Source organism: Antennarius striatus, chromosome 13, assembly GCF_040054535.1.
Source record: "Antennarius striatus isolate MH-2024 chromosome 13, ASM4005453v1, whole genome shotgun sequence".
In the NCBI taxonomy this organism is placed as follows: domain Eukaryota; kingdom Metazoa; phylum Chordata; class Actinopteri; order Lophiiformes; family Antennariidae; genus Antennarius; species Antennarius striatus.
This window is the reverse complement of record NC_090788.1, coordinates 3,266,150-3,282,877: the sequence shown is the minus strand read 5'-3', so window position 1 is coordinate 3,282,877 and position 16,728 is coordinate 3,266,150. Positions and strand designations below refer to the sequence as shown.

The following is a 16,728-nucleotide window of genomic DNA, read 5'->3' as shown; positions in this document are numbered from 1 at the left end:
TTTTGTGGCTTCAATGTCGGTGGAATACTTTTTTGTTAAATAGATGTGACATCCACAAACCACTTTATGGCATTTTTCCAACATTAATATTTGATCGTATGTTGGTTGACAAAACCCAGGTCCTTCTCGTCCATTGTTTGGAGGAAGTCACTGTTTACAATCATTGTTTCCAAAGTCATTCATGAATAAACTGAACAATTATTAACTAGTATTCATTAGCTGAATGTTTGCATTTCATGAACAAATTCTCTTCCTTTGTACTAAAATCAAAAAGAGCGTGTTTTTATTTTATGTCTGGTATATCTATAATCTATCTTATCGATGCAGGAATTAAAATATAATGTGTACTTTTCCTTCTTTTCCCTGATAACATGCAAATCCATACCACACCGTCCCTTTTGTTCTGCTAGTGGTTTGTTAGCAAGCTTAGTATTAGTTAAAAGAACAATTCCCTAACATAACTGCTGCAAGCTAAATAAGCCAGCAAACAAGAAACAAAAATTTATGAATTTAAAAAATAGCTTTGACTGTTAATAAACATTTTTTTCTCACAGCAATAAATAAACATATAATAGCAAAATAATTAAACACAAAGTAAAGTTGTTAAATATAAAGGAAATGTAATTTGTGGACATAAACCGGTGTGAATACGGCAAAATGCTATCAGCATTGTGATTCTCTAGATTTGTCACACCTGGTTTTAAGAGTCATCCGTCACTTTCTTAAAAAACAAATCCAAGTCCATCACAGCCGCAAAAACAAACAAAAGCCAGAGAGTCACAAGAAAAGTTTCCTGTGAGGAAAAGGAAGTGCGGGACTTCTCTCTTCTCTTGCTAATAACAAAAAAAAAATGTTTGCAGTTTTGTGTTTAAATTCTTGCTAATGTTGTGTGATCTACTGCACATGTGCAGACGAGGTAAAAGCTTTGTTGAGTGCAGTGGATGCTCCTGATCCGGTAGGAATCACCAGGTGTTAAAAAAAAACAAGAATAAAACAGGTTTTCAACAGCTGGTCCAGATGAGACGTTGTCTCGTGTTTCACAGGTGAGTTAAGGCTCAGGAGGAAACGGGAACGGAACAGTTACCCACCTGACAGGCACTATAATCACACCTGAAGGATGACTGGGGGAGTGTGTTCTAAAAACCACTTCCTGTTAAGGGAAAAGTGAGGCCCCAGCTGCCTGAGGCAGTCTTGTCAGTTAGTGGCCCGCCTTCGTGCCCTTGACTGATCTGTGCTCGTCTTCATTTCCACTCTGCCCGTTGACCACGACCTCGTGCTGTGAGACAAGGAGCGACACCTTGGCAGCATCTTTCGCCAACGGCGACACCGGGCTCGTCCGTCCTCTTCCTTTCGCCCCAGGAAGAGGTTCTCGGTAAGGTGAGGATGAGGAGGGCCAAGACGGGGGGCGAAGTCTGGTGGTGATGGAGCGGGGGCTGGGGCTAACGGAGGACAGTGTCTGTTGGCTGCCGTTCAGAAAGGAGGAGTTGTTGGAACCCTGCTGGCAGCGGTAGTTGTAGTAGGCTCGCAAACCCTGACGCTTCCGCTTCCATCGACAGCGAAGGATCCGGATGAACGCCTGAAGAAATCAAAAAAGTCAGCCATAAACAACATTATTAAAGATCAGGAGACATCACAGCTTCATTCACACAAAATTGGACCAGAACCAGCAAGCAGGGGAACAGGTAGCACAATCAGAGGTATCAGTCGTAGGAGGTGTTACCTGTTTGAACTCTCGGCTGTAGCAGGGGTAGATGATGGGGTTCAGGCAGCTGTTGAAGTACCCCAACCAGAAAATGACTTTGAAGAAGGTTTCAGGAGGACGCAGGTTGCTACTGAACGACCCTGACAAACAAAACAAACAAACAAACAAACAAAAAAACAAACAAACCCACTGATATGTTAGCACAGTCAAGCAAAATGGTGAACAGTAAATTAAATGATGTCTGTGTAGGTTCTCAGTTATCCAGGTCCAAAGCTGTTTAAATCAATCCACTGGATCTTCCAAGAAGCTTCTTCAGTTCTCATGGTGGCTGGTTTTGTCTCAGCTTATTAAGCCTGTGGGGTGTGGTCATTGCTATTCACATTCTAACGACCATAGTTGAAACACATCTGGCTCTTCAACAATGGTTGATGGGGGTGTCAGTGAAGGGACTCCGCTGGGACAGGACCAACCAACATGAAAACTGAAAAAGCCTCTTGGGTGGGAGGCAAAACGTCTTCAAAAAACTTTCTTAAAGTCCAGCGGATTGATTTAAACAGCTTTGGAGTAAATTAAATGCACAACAAGGATTGGTAGCTTTTTTTCCCCCCAACCAAGCAAACAAAGGATTGTGGGTGAAAACAGTCCTTCTTTGGGGGAGGAGTCAATAATGTGGTTCAGCAGACAATAATTTGCCATTGAAACAGTTGGAGTAGTTTGTTGGTTTTGCTTGAACAGGAACATTTGATTTCATTTTTCATCAGGAAATACAAAGGGTCACATGAGCAGGTAGCTCTTAGCTGCAGTTAACATGTTTTACCACGGGGGGCAGCGTTCACCACAATAACAGAGGAGAGCGCTGTGAGCAGATGTAGGTCTCATCAACATCGTCGTTGTCATTATCATCATCATCATCATCATCATCATCATCATCATCATCATCATCATCATCATCATCATCAGGAACTTTTATATCGTAAGCAGTATAAATTTCATTTACAATAGCTGTGCTGTCAGTATCGTTCAATCAGTTTTCTTTTCTTACCCTTGTCTCTCTGTCTTTTCGTGTTTTCCCTCTTCCTCTCCTCCCTTGTCTCATTTTTTTAAATTTATCTCTCTATATCCTCTGGGATCACAGGTGCTGACCTATAGACGAGACTGGTGATCTGCACCATGCCGGGGTTTTTTGGAGGATTTTGTTGGATTTGATTGGATCAGTTTTTATCTTCAGATAACACTGACATGGATTATTTCTCCCTGAACATGGACTTGTAAGGCCATCCTGTGCCTTAGGCTGCACTCCTTGACTATAAATGAAGAAGGTGATTGCTAACCTGACTTCCACCTTGGGAAAAAGCATGTGACACCTGAGTGTCGCTGTCCTGTAGATACCAGGCATCTCAAAACAATAGACAACACCCAAAACAATGAATGTGAAGAGCAAACGACACAACTGCCATACACAAATGTCATCTGATCGACTGTCAGGTGACCCCAACCTCAAGTCCAAGATGACTTCATTCATCACAGAGATCTACCATGACCTGGATGACTGAGAATCTTCACAGAGACATTATTAATATTAATAGCTGGGAGTTCCCCGAGGATAGAATTTTCTCTGATATCGTAATAAACATAATTCTAATTATAAATCATAAAACTAGACGGTTCAGAACTTTTCACAGAATCGTGATGTTTTTATCCAGTAATCCTGTTACATATTATAGCTGCCAAGATGTGGGTGGATCATGATGTGTATCATTGCAAAATCACACCAAATGCAATATTCCCTCGCTTGTTCATGCTTCAAGCTGCACGGCTTCACTACATCGCGGATGTTTAGTAGGGTAGTCATGTGATACCGTAGGCGCATGCTATTGACTGAAAGCATCCGTGTATGTGCTGCGTTCCAAGACTCACAGGACTTCCATGTATTATATAAACACTTAAAAGTGCTTTAAATAGCCTACAAGAGTGTTGGAAGAGGTAATACTGTACAGATATAAGGTGGTTTGATTTCAGTATGGGGAGGGTTCATAAATATTGAAATTACCCTAAATAATAAAATAAATAGTTTGTCGCTATATTACGTAATTTCTTTTTTTTTACGTGTGGTCCTGGAACGCATTAACCGTGAGTAACAAGGGATTACTGTAGTTTTAAAACTGAAGAAACCAATTACGAGATGCACACTTTTTGGACCTCTACTGAACACAAAGCAACCGATGACTCCATGGTAGCATTGCACCTCGAGTTTATGGTTCTAAAAGTACAATTAAGATGGAATTAAAATGAAACGAGGTAAAGTGCAGGAAATATCTCACAGGTGTTCTCATGCCCAGAACCCTACTACCACATGGGCTTGGATCCACTGCCAGTGTTAAATTAAGGTCTAGTCAGAACAACTGTTGAATGAACAGATATTCACTCTTAGTTGTCAATGAAACCCGCTAAACGAACATTTGGTCCGAATGACTCATCTTCAACTTGTTTAGACTCGCTGGATTTAAAACCCGGAGACTGTTTGTGGAACAGTCTGTCATCCTGTCATCCATTAAAATCTGTGTTCAATCCTCTGATCACAGGTCTGTTTCTTTGAGCGTTAAAGGATCAGTCTGCTCATGGTCGATATGAAGCCAGTTCAGTCTCTCTCTTATGAAATCTGCTGAGGTCCAAAGGTTGGATGCAGCCAGAGGGATTGAGGGTGGCTCTCTGTTTGGACTTTGCAACATTCAAACACTTAAATGGTTGTTATTATGACTCTTGCTTGAGGTTGAGGGCTGACCTCAGAAAAGACTTCAACTGCGGGAACATGCCCAGGAACCTTTTTAGGAAATCAGGAACCTCGACTCCACGTGGACAACAAGAATCTAGTTTAAGTCTTGCTGGAGGAGCTTCTTTCTGCAGGACAGTGACAAGTCAATTATAAACAGCGAAATAATGATTGCCAGAATTCTGGCGATCACCTAACTTCTTTTCTAGCAGTCTCACAAGGTCAGTGGTTCATCGATAATAGATTAGTCTGCTTATAAATACACAACTGAACCAATGAGAGCTGCAGGTTTATGGAATTGCTAATATTTGCTTTTTGTAAGTTTGTTTCGTGTGTTTTAGGCGTAGCTTGGATTCTCAATGAGACGACTTTGTCAGTGTCATGAAAAATATTAGGACTAAATAAGATAAAATTCCCAAAGCAAGTCATGATTCTCCACCAGGAAGTGTAACCAAATCTGGCACACTGAGAACTGTATTGGAAGGACAATATGCATTGGGTCACATGACTACCATAGAATAGTCTGGATATTATTTTCTGATATTTGGACGTTTTAGAGCCACTGGCTTTGGCAGGGAAATCTCTAGGTGCCAACATTTTTCCGTGATGCAAGTGTTACAGGAAGTCTCAATGTATAAAATGCACATTTCAGTCAACTAATGCTTGATGCTCATTAGACCACAATCAACCTTTGACATTTAGACTCCCAAACCATCACTTCTTGAAGATATGGTTACATAGAGACACCAGGGAGGGATGAAGATATCTTCAATCTGCTAACCAGAGGCTATGGGGTGCATGAAAAAAAACAAACAGGCAGACGGAGAGATTGGAATTTTTACAGCATAATTGGGGTCAGTCAGTGAAGTCCGACCTCTGGACAGTCGGACCTCACAGAAGCATGACACCAGATATATCAGTGGTTTCATTCGCCCAGTATTTACAAACACAGACAGCTTCCCATCCAATTCCACTAATCCGACAGAGACTCAGATCTAATCTGCAATATAAGCCTCGGGGTATCTGGCATTGCTCCACCATCTACTGTTGTGGGAAACCATCATACACAATAAAGAAATAGCAAGACTGCTTGACTTCCTGCCCTTATCGTGCACTGATATATTCTCTGTCACTGTGAGGACTCTGAGAAAACAAGGATCATATTTGGGTTTTGTCTTAGAATTTGCGCTGACCACTCAACGACGAGGACCTGACGTACTGCTCTTCAGACAAATATTCAAAATATGAAGACAACAAGAATAATGTGCTGCTGCTGAAGGCTTTCGAGAAATAATTTCTGACCATTAATCACACTCGATCCCTTTCTGATAGGACAGTCCATCTGAATGAAAAGAAACAGATTGTTTTTTATTCTTTTATGTTTTTAATAGCTACAATAACAAACACATTCTTTCCTTTGACCTGCTGGTGGCTCACGTAGCTAGAACGGATGGCGAGTAAAAATTTGCTCAGAGCCAACAAACACATTTGAACTGGTTTTATGTTAAAATATTCTAGGTGAGTCACGCAGATTCTGTTCCAGTTTATTGAGTGGTAATGATGTTTCTGGCTGAATGACAGCTTAGTAATATCATTTGATGTTTGAAGCTGCCCTGCGAAGGATAAGCAAAAACCTGTCTGAAGGTAAATATGCTGTTTCAGATCTTGTACAGAATGAAATGAGTAAACAGACATGTTAGAGTCCTTAACCACGGGTAAAGCTGGTGAGTCCAGACTGATCATAATCACGTCGGACGGGGCAACCACTGAATAGTATGATGAGAAAGTACGAGCTCAAGTTCAGCTGACTAAAAATATTTCATATCCTGCAGATCATCTGTTAGCTTCTTTTAGCTGTTAGCAGTTTGGATTAATAGCCATAACATTTAAAAGCAAGAATATTTTCCAAAAGATCTGGGTTCTAGATTGGCTTTGAGATTTTAAACGTACCAATTGGGAGAACCAGGAAGAAAGGTAGCCAGCAGAGGATGAACATGCCCACCACCACGCCCAGCGTCTTGGCAGCCTTCTTCTCTCTTGAGAACTTGAGCAGTTTGACCGTTAGGGTGCTGCGTCCGGCTGTAGCGCCGCCACCAGCCTTAGAGGATTGACATAGTTCTTGGATCTGCTGGCTCCTGCAGTGGATCCTCAGGGTGAGCTCATTGGAGTCTTCCTGACGTTCCTTCATCATGCCGGCCTCTAGATTTTTGGTGGTGCGTTTGGCCACGATGTAAACGCGAAAGTACATGGTAAGGATGATGGTTAGAGGGATGTAGAAGGAACCGAGTGAAGAGAAGAGGGCGTAGAAAGGCTCCTCGGTGATGATGCAAACGGTGTCGTCCTTCAGGATGGAGGGGAGGTTGGAGAAGAGTTTGCGTTAGGTTCATCAAACCAAACAGGAAAGCGTCAAGAACTTTCTGTCCAACTTTAAAATTCATTCCTGACCTCTGGAAGAAACTTAGAGCTAAATGAACTAAAGAAAGAATTGAATCTTTCTCATATAACCCCAAGACAAGCAACTAAGCAGCCAGATTTAGCCACTAGGGAAGCTAAGTCAATCTCTCAGGGCTAACTTGGGCCATTTTAAAAATTTCTCAGTCAGGACTGATGAACAGACTGATAACAGAAATAGTTCCTTTACCTGGGATGGCGGTTGTTTCCAGCCTAGCAGCGGCCCGATGGAGATGACAGTGGAGAGGGCCCAGACGCCCAGCATGGCGAGCAGTGCCCTCTTCTTTGTGACAATCATTGGGTACTGCAGCGGGTGGCTAACGCCGATATACCGGTCAATGGAGATGACGCACAGAGACATGATGGACGCCGTGCAGCACAGGACGTCCACCGCTGCCCAGATGTCACAGAAGATCCGACCAAACACCCAGTAATCCAAAACCTGCAGCAACAGGAAGTACCTGAACCCACTTCATACTCTTCTCCAGAAGTTCCTCACTTGAGTGAAACATATTTAAAGGCTTGATGTTTGGTGGGTGCATTTTAAATAAAAATATGGATCCAAAAGATCGACATGTTTGGCTGTTGGAAATCCAAGCAACCTTGAGGTGTTTTTGCAGGAACCATGAGTTCAGTTTCAGGCAAGGCTAGATTGCATTATGGGATATTGAGTCCTGGTCGTGTTCTACTGGGAGTCAATAGAATTTTAGAAGCATGAATGGAATAGAAACAGAGCTATGGATCAAATATGGATGGATTTTATGTATCAAATACTGCATGAAGTTAAAGCATACACTATTTATTTGATATTGAAGTGTGACACCACTGACGTTTTACTTGTTCATTATCTTGTGTAAATGTGGTATCATGCTACAGATCTGACATTCACACACTCTATTTAAATAATTTTATTTACTGCTCTTTACTATCTTCTTCTCCTTTCCTTCTTTCTTTGCTTTTTCCCGTCAAAGATAAAAACAATTTCCAGTTGATTCATGGATTCATTTATTAATTAATTGTCAAGTCTCTAAAACTACACAATGTTTGTTATTATGTGCAATATGACATCACCAAATGTTGTGTCGATGAAAAAAAATGAATTACAATTATGAATTATCATGCTGTTTGCCAAAGATTAATTAACATTAGTGACTTTTCGTTTGTTTTATTTCTCTTTACCGTTTCTTTACTAATTTGACAAAATGATCATCTTTTTTTTTTTTTTTAATTTATAATAGTAAATCAATAACTCTGGATCAGGACCTCCACTCACCTCCTGCGTGGCGGACACCGGCAGCACCGTGGTCCCCAGCAGCAGGTCTGCGATCGCCAGGTTGATGATGAAGTAGTTGGTGGGGATCCGCAGGTGTCGGTTACAAACCACCGACAGAATGACGAGGATGTTCCCCACGATGGCGAACATGATGAAGGAGGCCAGCACCATACCCACCGGCACCGCCCGGCTCAGATCCAGCGGGGCGGCGCCGTAGTGTCCGCGGCGCTGCGTGGCGTCGGTGCGGTTGATGGAGGAGTTGGGACCGACGCTGGCGTAGAGATCCGCGGAGGTACCGTTAAACCATAGACTCATGGTGACTTAGGCTGAAGTGGTCCAAAATGTTTTTATATATCAGTTTGGAATAGGAGAATAAAATATTTACTTTCAGCTCACTTTACGCAATTCTGGCGCAAAACACTCGCAAAATTTGCCATTTATCAAAAGAATATTTGGAATATCAGTTTGGTGGTCTCCGTGGTTCCTTAATGTTTAGATGTCTCCGTTTTTTGCTGTCAAAAAAAAATCCGTGATGAAGTGAAATTTAACGCTCATGTTTTTCCCCGAGGAATGGAAACAGGTTCGGTGCCAGGCTCGGTTTTACGCGTCAGGCGCGCAGAGCAGCAGCAGGTGGAGGTGCGGGCCAGCTCATTCTTTGCGCGCTGTCAGAGAGCCGTCTGCCGGCCGGTGGGGCCCCTCCTCGGATTAAACTGCTGATTCAGTAGCGGGTCACGGAACTGTGTGTCCTTTTATGGTCCAAACGTGAAATGTGGGAAACTTTCAGCAGAAGAGAGAGAGGAGGGGGGGGGGGGGGGGGAGAACCTGAAACAGACGCAAAGTGCTGCATCCTTCTCTCACGATGGTAGAGAGACACAGACATTCACTCACTCTCTCTCTCTTCCTCTCTCTCTCTACCCCCTCAGAAAAATTCATATGGAAATCAGTTTATTATCAAAGCAGGTTGTATGGTGGCCCAGAGGTGCAAAAGTCACATACTAAATTAAGGAACGCACCTCTGTGCACAAGAAAATAAAGTTTTAATTGAAAGAGAACACAAAAAAAACCATAAACCTCTTTAAGGATGAGGGAAATATGTGGATGACGTCATCATGAAGTGGGGGGTTATCTTGGGGGAGATGTATAGAGATGTTGTGGAGGATGTTCACTCACGGACTCATCCAGGTGGGGCCCAGGTTAGACTTCCAGAGCTGTGACATCACTCTTTTGCCCCGCCTCTTTCATGCTGCCCAGTCATCTCACTTTTACCCCTCTTGTTTTTTTTTTATTATAGGGACTGGTTATTTTAAGAAATGTGGGTTCATTTTGGGATACGTTGGATTAAGATATTAGATTTGTCTGGAATCATTTTTTAAAATAACAAATATACATAAACTGAGAAATGGCTTCCTTAAAAATTGCTAAAGTGCTTTTGAATCCCTGGAGTGTAGATTTACTTCGTCCTGCAGAAATATTCAACCCCACAGAAACTGATCGACTTGTTTGGATTGCAAATGTCAACAAGTCGTTCTTCAGTCGACCTTTTTATTTGCAATCTAACTGTTCCAAAAGTATTCAGGCTTTTGCAATAAAGTAATTTTTAAAAATACACACATGCAGGATTAAATCCTAAACACCTTTTTCTATGACAAAAGCTCGAGACCTTTTGAGGTGCGTATCAGATTAGTTTCGGATCATGTCTCTTCATCCCTCCTGGGACTTTTTTTTTTTTTTTTTTTGGTCCAGGTGTGTTGGATTAAATTGTGATCAGGTTTCAAGTCTTGTTGTGTTGCTTTAGGGTTAATTTTTATCAGGCTGAAGCAGGTTGTCCATCCTCCAGTCCTGGTAGGAGGAAAATATCTGAGCAACGTTTTCTCTGCGGGGATGTTTCTTCTTCAGTCGTGGGCAGCGTTAAGATTTTTTTTGGCACACATGGAACTACATCTTTTGGCCATAAAGTGCTATCTTTGTCACATCTAAACATAATCTCCTATCCCACATCTTTGCTGAGTCACACTCATGTTTTCAGATTCCTCGCGTTATTTTTGTCCTTTGGTTTTTCAGTTGGACCAAAGGGAGTTAAACTTGAAGCCTCAGCCGGACGGAGGCCAGCTGAGGTGATGCTGCTCATCGTGTGTCATTGATTTTTGATGATCAGTCCTTTATAGACAAACCTTTGATTGGTTTTACACTCATCTTTGATTTTTAGTGAAATATTCAGTTATTCATTGGAAAATGAGGATTAATTTTGTTCTAAGAGAATCCAAACCGAATCTTGAAAAGTTCAATCTTAATTTTTAGTAATTTCTTGCGAAATATTATCTCATTATGTTTCACTGCTTGGAATGGTTTCGCAAAAGCTTTATTGGGATACTTGAATCAGACAGCAGACGCATGTGTGATAAATACTTATATAATATCTTTTTTCTTTGAGTAGGAGTGTTTTGTGATTGTTCTTTCACCAAACGTCTGGCACTCTGAGATAATATCAGAGGAAATAACTGACTGCATGAAGCTTCAAGGCATGCTTGCAAATAAGAAATGCAAAAAACATCTTTTCTTCCAAATCAAATATTTATTATATTTAAATATCCAGCAAGAGAACAAAACCCTCCACACAAAGGGAGGTGTAGGACGTCTTTCCTCTAAAAGTCATTGTGACATATTGCGTACACTGACACAGGAAGGAAATGGAGGCCAAAGGCCAAGTAAACACAGTTACACACTTACTTTTTTGTGTCTTTTAATTTGTCAATTTTATTTTAGGCAGTTGTATATCTAAAAAGTAATTCTGCAGAGTCTTTTACTGGGTTTTCTTTCTTACAACTGTGGAAAGTAACTCACATCCTGCCCCGTCGGATTATTTAAACCCAAATGGAAAACGTTCAATTGCAACCCCCGAAAACTAACTCACCTTTATACCTTGATTTGAAACACTCTGTGTTTTTATTTGAGGTCATTGCTGCTGTAATGGTTTCGTAATTATGCAAAGAGAAAAGTGGGTGCTTTTTAAATGAAAACCTGAAAAGCTTTAACTGATTTTAAATGAAAGTAAATGAGCGTGAGTCACAATCTGGAACCACGGAGTGATTCAAGGGGTCGTTTTGGGGCAGAATGACACATTTTAATGAGTCTCTTTACATTCAAGGAGGTTGTAGAAATAAAGAGATGAGCCTTTATAAATATGAATCTTTCATGTAAATTATTAAGTGAAGCTAAAGTTTATTCTGACTCCTCCATTTTCAAACGTCTTTCACCCAATTCCAGTTCAGCCCCTAAAGAGATAGGACATATTACACTGCGCGCGCGTGCGTGTGTGTGTGTGTGTGTGTGTGTGTGTGTGTGTGTGTGTGTGTGTGTGCTATTATCCTTGACCAGTTCAAGGCGATATGAGTAGCACACTGGGACAAATCTATTTTCAGTTTGAAATTCTCACCATGCCGTTGGCAGCAGGGCAACAATAACCTCTTGCTGACATGTTGCAGAATGGAAAACACTGACAGCCAATCAGAACCCAGATCCTCAGGTGGCGGCCAATATTTACCACTGGAGTCATTGTTTTTTGAAACGAGGAGCCAAAAACGAGCTAATAAAGCTTGAGAACATGCTAATTCTTGTTAGCTGGTGCCAAAAAGTGCAGCTGAGGCCAACGGGAATATCTGCAGGTGTCAACACAATAAAAAAAAGTGCTTGATGTAAAGTCAATTGGCGGAATGATTACAGCACTAACTGTGAAGAACATGGAGTTAATCACGTTTAGTCATCCAGTAGAATCAGGATTCATCAATGCGCAAAAGAAAAGTATCAATTTTTGACAATCATGTAAAAAAAATCAACACTTTTACACACTTTTAACAATATCAGACATATTTTTCCACTTGATCTTCAATGTTGCTCGTCCATTTCACGAACGCAGTCTTCCAGTTTCTTCCACTGAGTCCCTACAGCACATGTGTTTTGCTGGGGTTGCATTGATCGCTGTGATTGTGCTGCTGCCTTGCTGTGATTGGTGGACAGACCGACCTGCCGTGTTGTCAAGCGGTTTGTTTACCCCTCAGAGGGCAGAATCCAGATTATTTCTCAACCTTGTCAGGGATGAGCTGGAGGTGTTTAGGAAAGCTGCTCCCTCTGATAAAACGCCAAAACACTCACAAGCTAGAGTGTGTGTGTGTGTGCGTGTGTGTGTGTGGTGTGTGTGGTGTGTGTGTGTGGGGGGGGGGGCTATTATCTGTTCAATATTACCTGTAGGACTCTTTTGAAAATGCGCCAGATATCTTTCAGTGTCTGGATGCTGGTCATTCTGCAGCTGTTACTTGATTTAAATTCAAGTCACTGATCCGTCAGCATTACAATCATACACAACATAATGTAATATAATGCCCTGTTGTAAAATACACTGGTGTGGAGGAATGATGGAGTATGGATTATGTTCAAACCAGCAGTTATTACATTATAAAACACACTTAATATGGAAATAAAAACATATCATCATTTATTTCCACTGCCTGGCATGAAATGTACCCGATGGCTTCACCTGCAGGTGCATCCTGCAGCCTAATGTGCAAAAGGCCCAGAAGAATTAAGGCCTTTGGGTCAGACATTCATGGCACTAAATGCAAAGTCAGACAAAATATTTTTTTCTGCACCAAAATAAGAGTGAAGGGGAATAAGCTAAATTAAAAAAAGTGTAGAAAGAGAGGAGAAAGGTGATCCAACAAGACCTCACATCTATAAAATGAAAGATCTTCCAACCACATGTTGTTAATCAAACTCCTTTAGTTGCTTTAAGATCATCGTGATGTTCTGGGAAACTCATCCAAATCTGCTGACACCTCATAAAACAGGAATGCCTATATGATATGTTTATTCTTGTTACGTAACAGTAATGGCTGCAGAGGCTGTGATTGCATTATGGATGTTTCCCATAACATCTTTATCTCTCCTGTAAATCCACTTGTCTGAAACATCCCCAACCTTTAAAGGAGAGGCCCTTCATTTTTGTGTTTTCTAGCATTTTTTTTATTTTTTTTTATAGATTTCCTTCTACATTAACATGGAAACCTGGTCCAAGTATGTAGATGTTGTTTTCCTTTGCTCTCCTGAAACCTTTTCCCTCATGTGAGCTGATGTCGGTTTGCAGTGAGGATGTTGCTGGTTATAAATGAACCCCTCAGTGAAGTGAAATAAAATAAATCATCATCCAACAGAGGATTTCAAATGCTGGCATACAGATTTGAAAAAACCTTTAAAAACTCATTCAAAATCGACCAAGAATAAATCCCATGTTTCCCATGTTTGCTCAAACTACAGAGCTGTATATATATATTATATTCAATAGCAGTATAAATAGTCACATACGCATTTCAGATTCACTTCAAAAAATATATCACCTGTGATTTGGGTCTTCCATGGCTCTAAGAAAAAAAAATTTGCAGTTAAAATATTCACCAATGAAACACAAATGGATGTATTTCCTTTTAATGTCTGGAGATAACATCATCGCCGCTGCTAATAACGGATCTTTACTGTTTTTCACAGTTGGAGCCAGGAGCTAAAATAAGTCATCTCATTGTCGCTTCGCTGCCTCTTATTCAGCGACAGGAATAATATCTGCTGACTGATGGTTCCTGCTGGACTCCGCTCTGAATAAACTTATGCATATCAGTTCTGAGCAGGCAGAAAGCTGCCTGCACAATAAAAAAAACAACGGAGAAACTCGCCTGGAATTGAATAGAACGGTCGCTTTTGTGGGAATGAATGACCTTGAAAGTTTAGGAAATGAAATCAGAAATGAGAGTCATCAATGAGCTGATGTGTCGTTAAATATTCATAACATTTTCTAAGTGGGACAATTTTTCCACGCAAAAATCTTTTCGCCTTATGATTAAACTGCTCCCATTTCGTTTGTTTTTGGATCTCTCTTTGCAGTGACGCCACAGCGGATCTCAATAGATTTATTATCTGCTGCGACCTTTGACCTCTGGCTGCAGTCCCATGGAAGTAGAGGAAGAGGTGAATGCCAGCCTGCTGAAGGATTAATTTGGGGTTTTTTTATTCAGTCACAAATGATTTATCTTCAAACTCTCCTCCGTTTGAGTCTTCTCACATCATCGAAGGAAAGCTGGACACTTTCGGGCTCTAAATGCGGCTCAGCGGGATGAGAATGTGTGGAATGAACGTTAAAAATGCCACCACAGAGCGCAGACTTCGTCCCCTCCAAGTTGTGACCCTGAAGCATTAAATGAAAGGCTTAAAAGACTAAAAATGGCAGCGCGTCCCTTTAAGGGTCCGGCTTCGCATTCCTGGGATTAAGTCAGAGACGTTCAAACTGAGAGTGAATCCTTGAGAGCGACACAACTGGGATTGATCACATGGCTTCCATGTTTTTCGGTTTCTCAGAGCCTCCTCCGTGTCTTCTGTCTAACCCACATGATAAGAAGTTTTCCCTCATTAGGTGTAGTGGAGCTTCATCTGGTTTATCTCCAGCTGCTGGAGGCTACCACCATTAACGTGTGGGGAACAGAGATCACCTGAAGGCGTACGTAAGGATCCGCCAATGACAAATAATCAACCCTCAATCAATATATAAATATAAAGGCATGCGAAACGGCACAATGTTTTACTGGCATGTGACACTGGATCCAGGGGCATTAAAATACTGTATAAATAAAGCCGTGTAGAGCATCACGGCACAGTCACAGAGAGGGGTGGGGCCCTGACGCGGCCCCCCAGCATGCAGCTGAAGTCATGCAAATGGATCCATGTGAAGGACAAGACGTATAATCAGACAGATTTGAACAACTTTAACTTTCACTCTTCCAACAGAGGAATCTGTTTTTGACAGATTTGAACTTTTTTTCGTTTTAGATCCATGAAGGGATTTAAACGTTAACGTCCAGCTTCAAGCTTCAGAAGACAGTCCAGCTACTTTGAACAAACCATTTGTCGTGTGTTCCTCCTCCTTCGTCGTCGGATGCAGTTTGTCCTCCTCCGCTCCTGCTGGCGCTGAGTTATGGCGGCGAGACGCCGCCGCTTGAACAGCTGGTGGGCGTTTCAGTGTTGATGTACGGACGAAGAAGACGGGAGGCGGTTTTCCGCCAAGCGAAGACTTCCTGTGTCGAGACGGATGGATGGATGGTTGGATGGGCACAGCATATTGGCATGATTCAACTCAGCAAAAGAAATGAGCAGATTTATTGAAGATGAGGATGATGAAGACGAGGATGGGGTCCAGCTGGAGTCTGACAGCGCTCAGTGAATGACAGTGTGAATGCCTCATCCGTTGTTGTTTTTTTTCAAGTGAAAAAACATTGACTACACGGGCACATACACACATACACACACACACACACACACACACACACACACACACACACACACACACACACACACACACACACACACACACACACACAATGTTTATGATGTACACTATTTTTAACCACTGAGACGTCTGAGAAATTTATATCAGCGTCTATTTTTCATGCCCTCCTCTGTGTTTCTCGATTTAAACATCCATCTCTTGACGGCAGCAGCAGGACATCATGTTTTATTTTCCTATCAGTCACGAAAGTACTTCAGAATTATTATCTGAATGAAGTGAAAGTAGATGTAATGCAGTCAAACATCTCTGCAAGTCACAAAACACGGAAATATACAAGTAAAGTACCGTAAAAATTGCGCTCAAGTACAAAATTTTGTAAATGTACTTGAATATTCTGCTGCTGAAATGTCCTTTCTTATCAGAACCCATATTAGCTACAATGCTAATGTTGCTAATGGAAGTCTCAGCTCAAGTTTTGTCCCCATATTGAACAGGTTGTTCAATTGTGCCCTTGAGCAAGCACTGTCCACTCACAAGTTGTTCAACAAGAAATAGCTGCCCGCTGCTCTGCCTCTCTCTATTTACTGTACGCCTACAGGCCCCTTGTGTGTGTGTGTGTGTGTGTGTGTGTGTACTATATATGCGTGTGATTAATATTATCTCGCGTAAAAAGAATAATTCACCTTACAGGCACTGAACAAACCATAATCATTATCTGTTATTATTTTAATGATGGCCATCAGATGGAAAGTATACATTGTATAATATTGTAAGTTAATTACAAAGGTTCCGCAGATTAGCTCTGGGTCTGACCTGAAGTCAGTTTGGTCCTGACTACTATTTATCAGCAGCTCTTTAAGTTTGCTTTTATTTTTCCACGGTTAAAGGTTGAATACTGATTACATTTTCTATTAAATTTCATGTTAAAGTTTAATTGTTTATGCAGAGGAGGGATTCTTCTTGATTCCTGGTACTGATGCCCAAATAAGGCTCTTTTCCTTTCCTTTTTTTTTTTTAATTGCACCTTTTTGTGGAATGTATCTTTAACCGGTGAAATGTCTCCGTCTTCTACACGGATACAGGCAGCTTTTCTGTTCGGGTGATTTGTCACTGACTTCAGGACAGTTTATCCTCCTGTGTGACATTTGACCTGAAGATAAAGCAGGAATGAGATGATGAATTCAATCTGTCTGAAACCTGAAACTCCTGAA

The 16,728-nt window shown here is 41.3% G+C and overlaps 1 protein-coding gene across 1 annotated transcript; it reads right to left on the bottom strand.

The window, feature by feature from the left end:
* Positions 1-1,198: 1,198 nt before the first annotated feature.
* Positions 1,199-8,816, bottom strand: LOC137606408 (alpha-1A adrenergic receptor-like). The gene is made up of 5 exons (XM_068331656.1): positions 8,197-8,816; positions 7,114-7,365; positions 6,423-6,813; positions 1,721-1,842; positions 1,199-1,576 (listed from the first exon to the last, which is right to left on the bottom strand). The coding sequence occupies exons 1-5, from the start codon at positions 8,509-8,511 to the stop codon at positions 1,199-1,201; spliced, it is 1,458 nt and encodes a 485-aa protein (XP_068187757.1). The 5' UTR covers positions 8,512-8,816.
* Between the last annotated feature and the right edge of the window lie 7,912 nt (positions 8,817-16,728).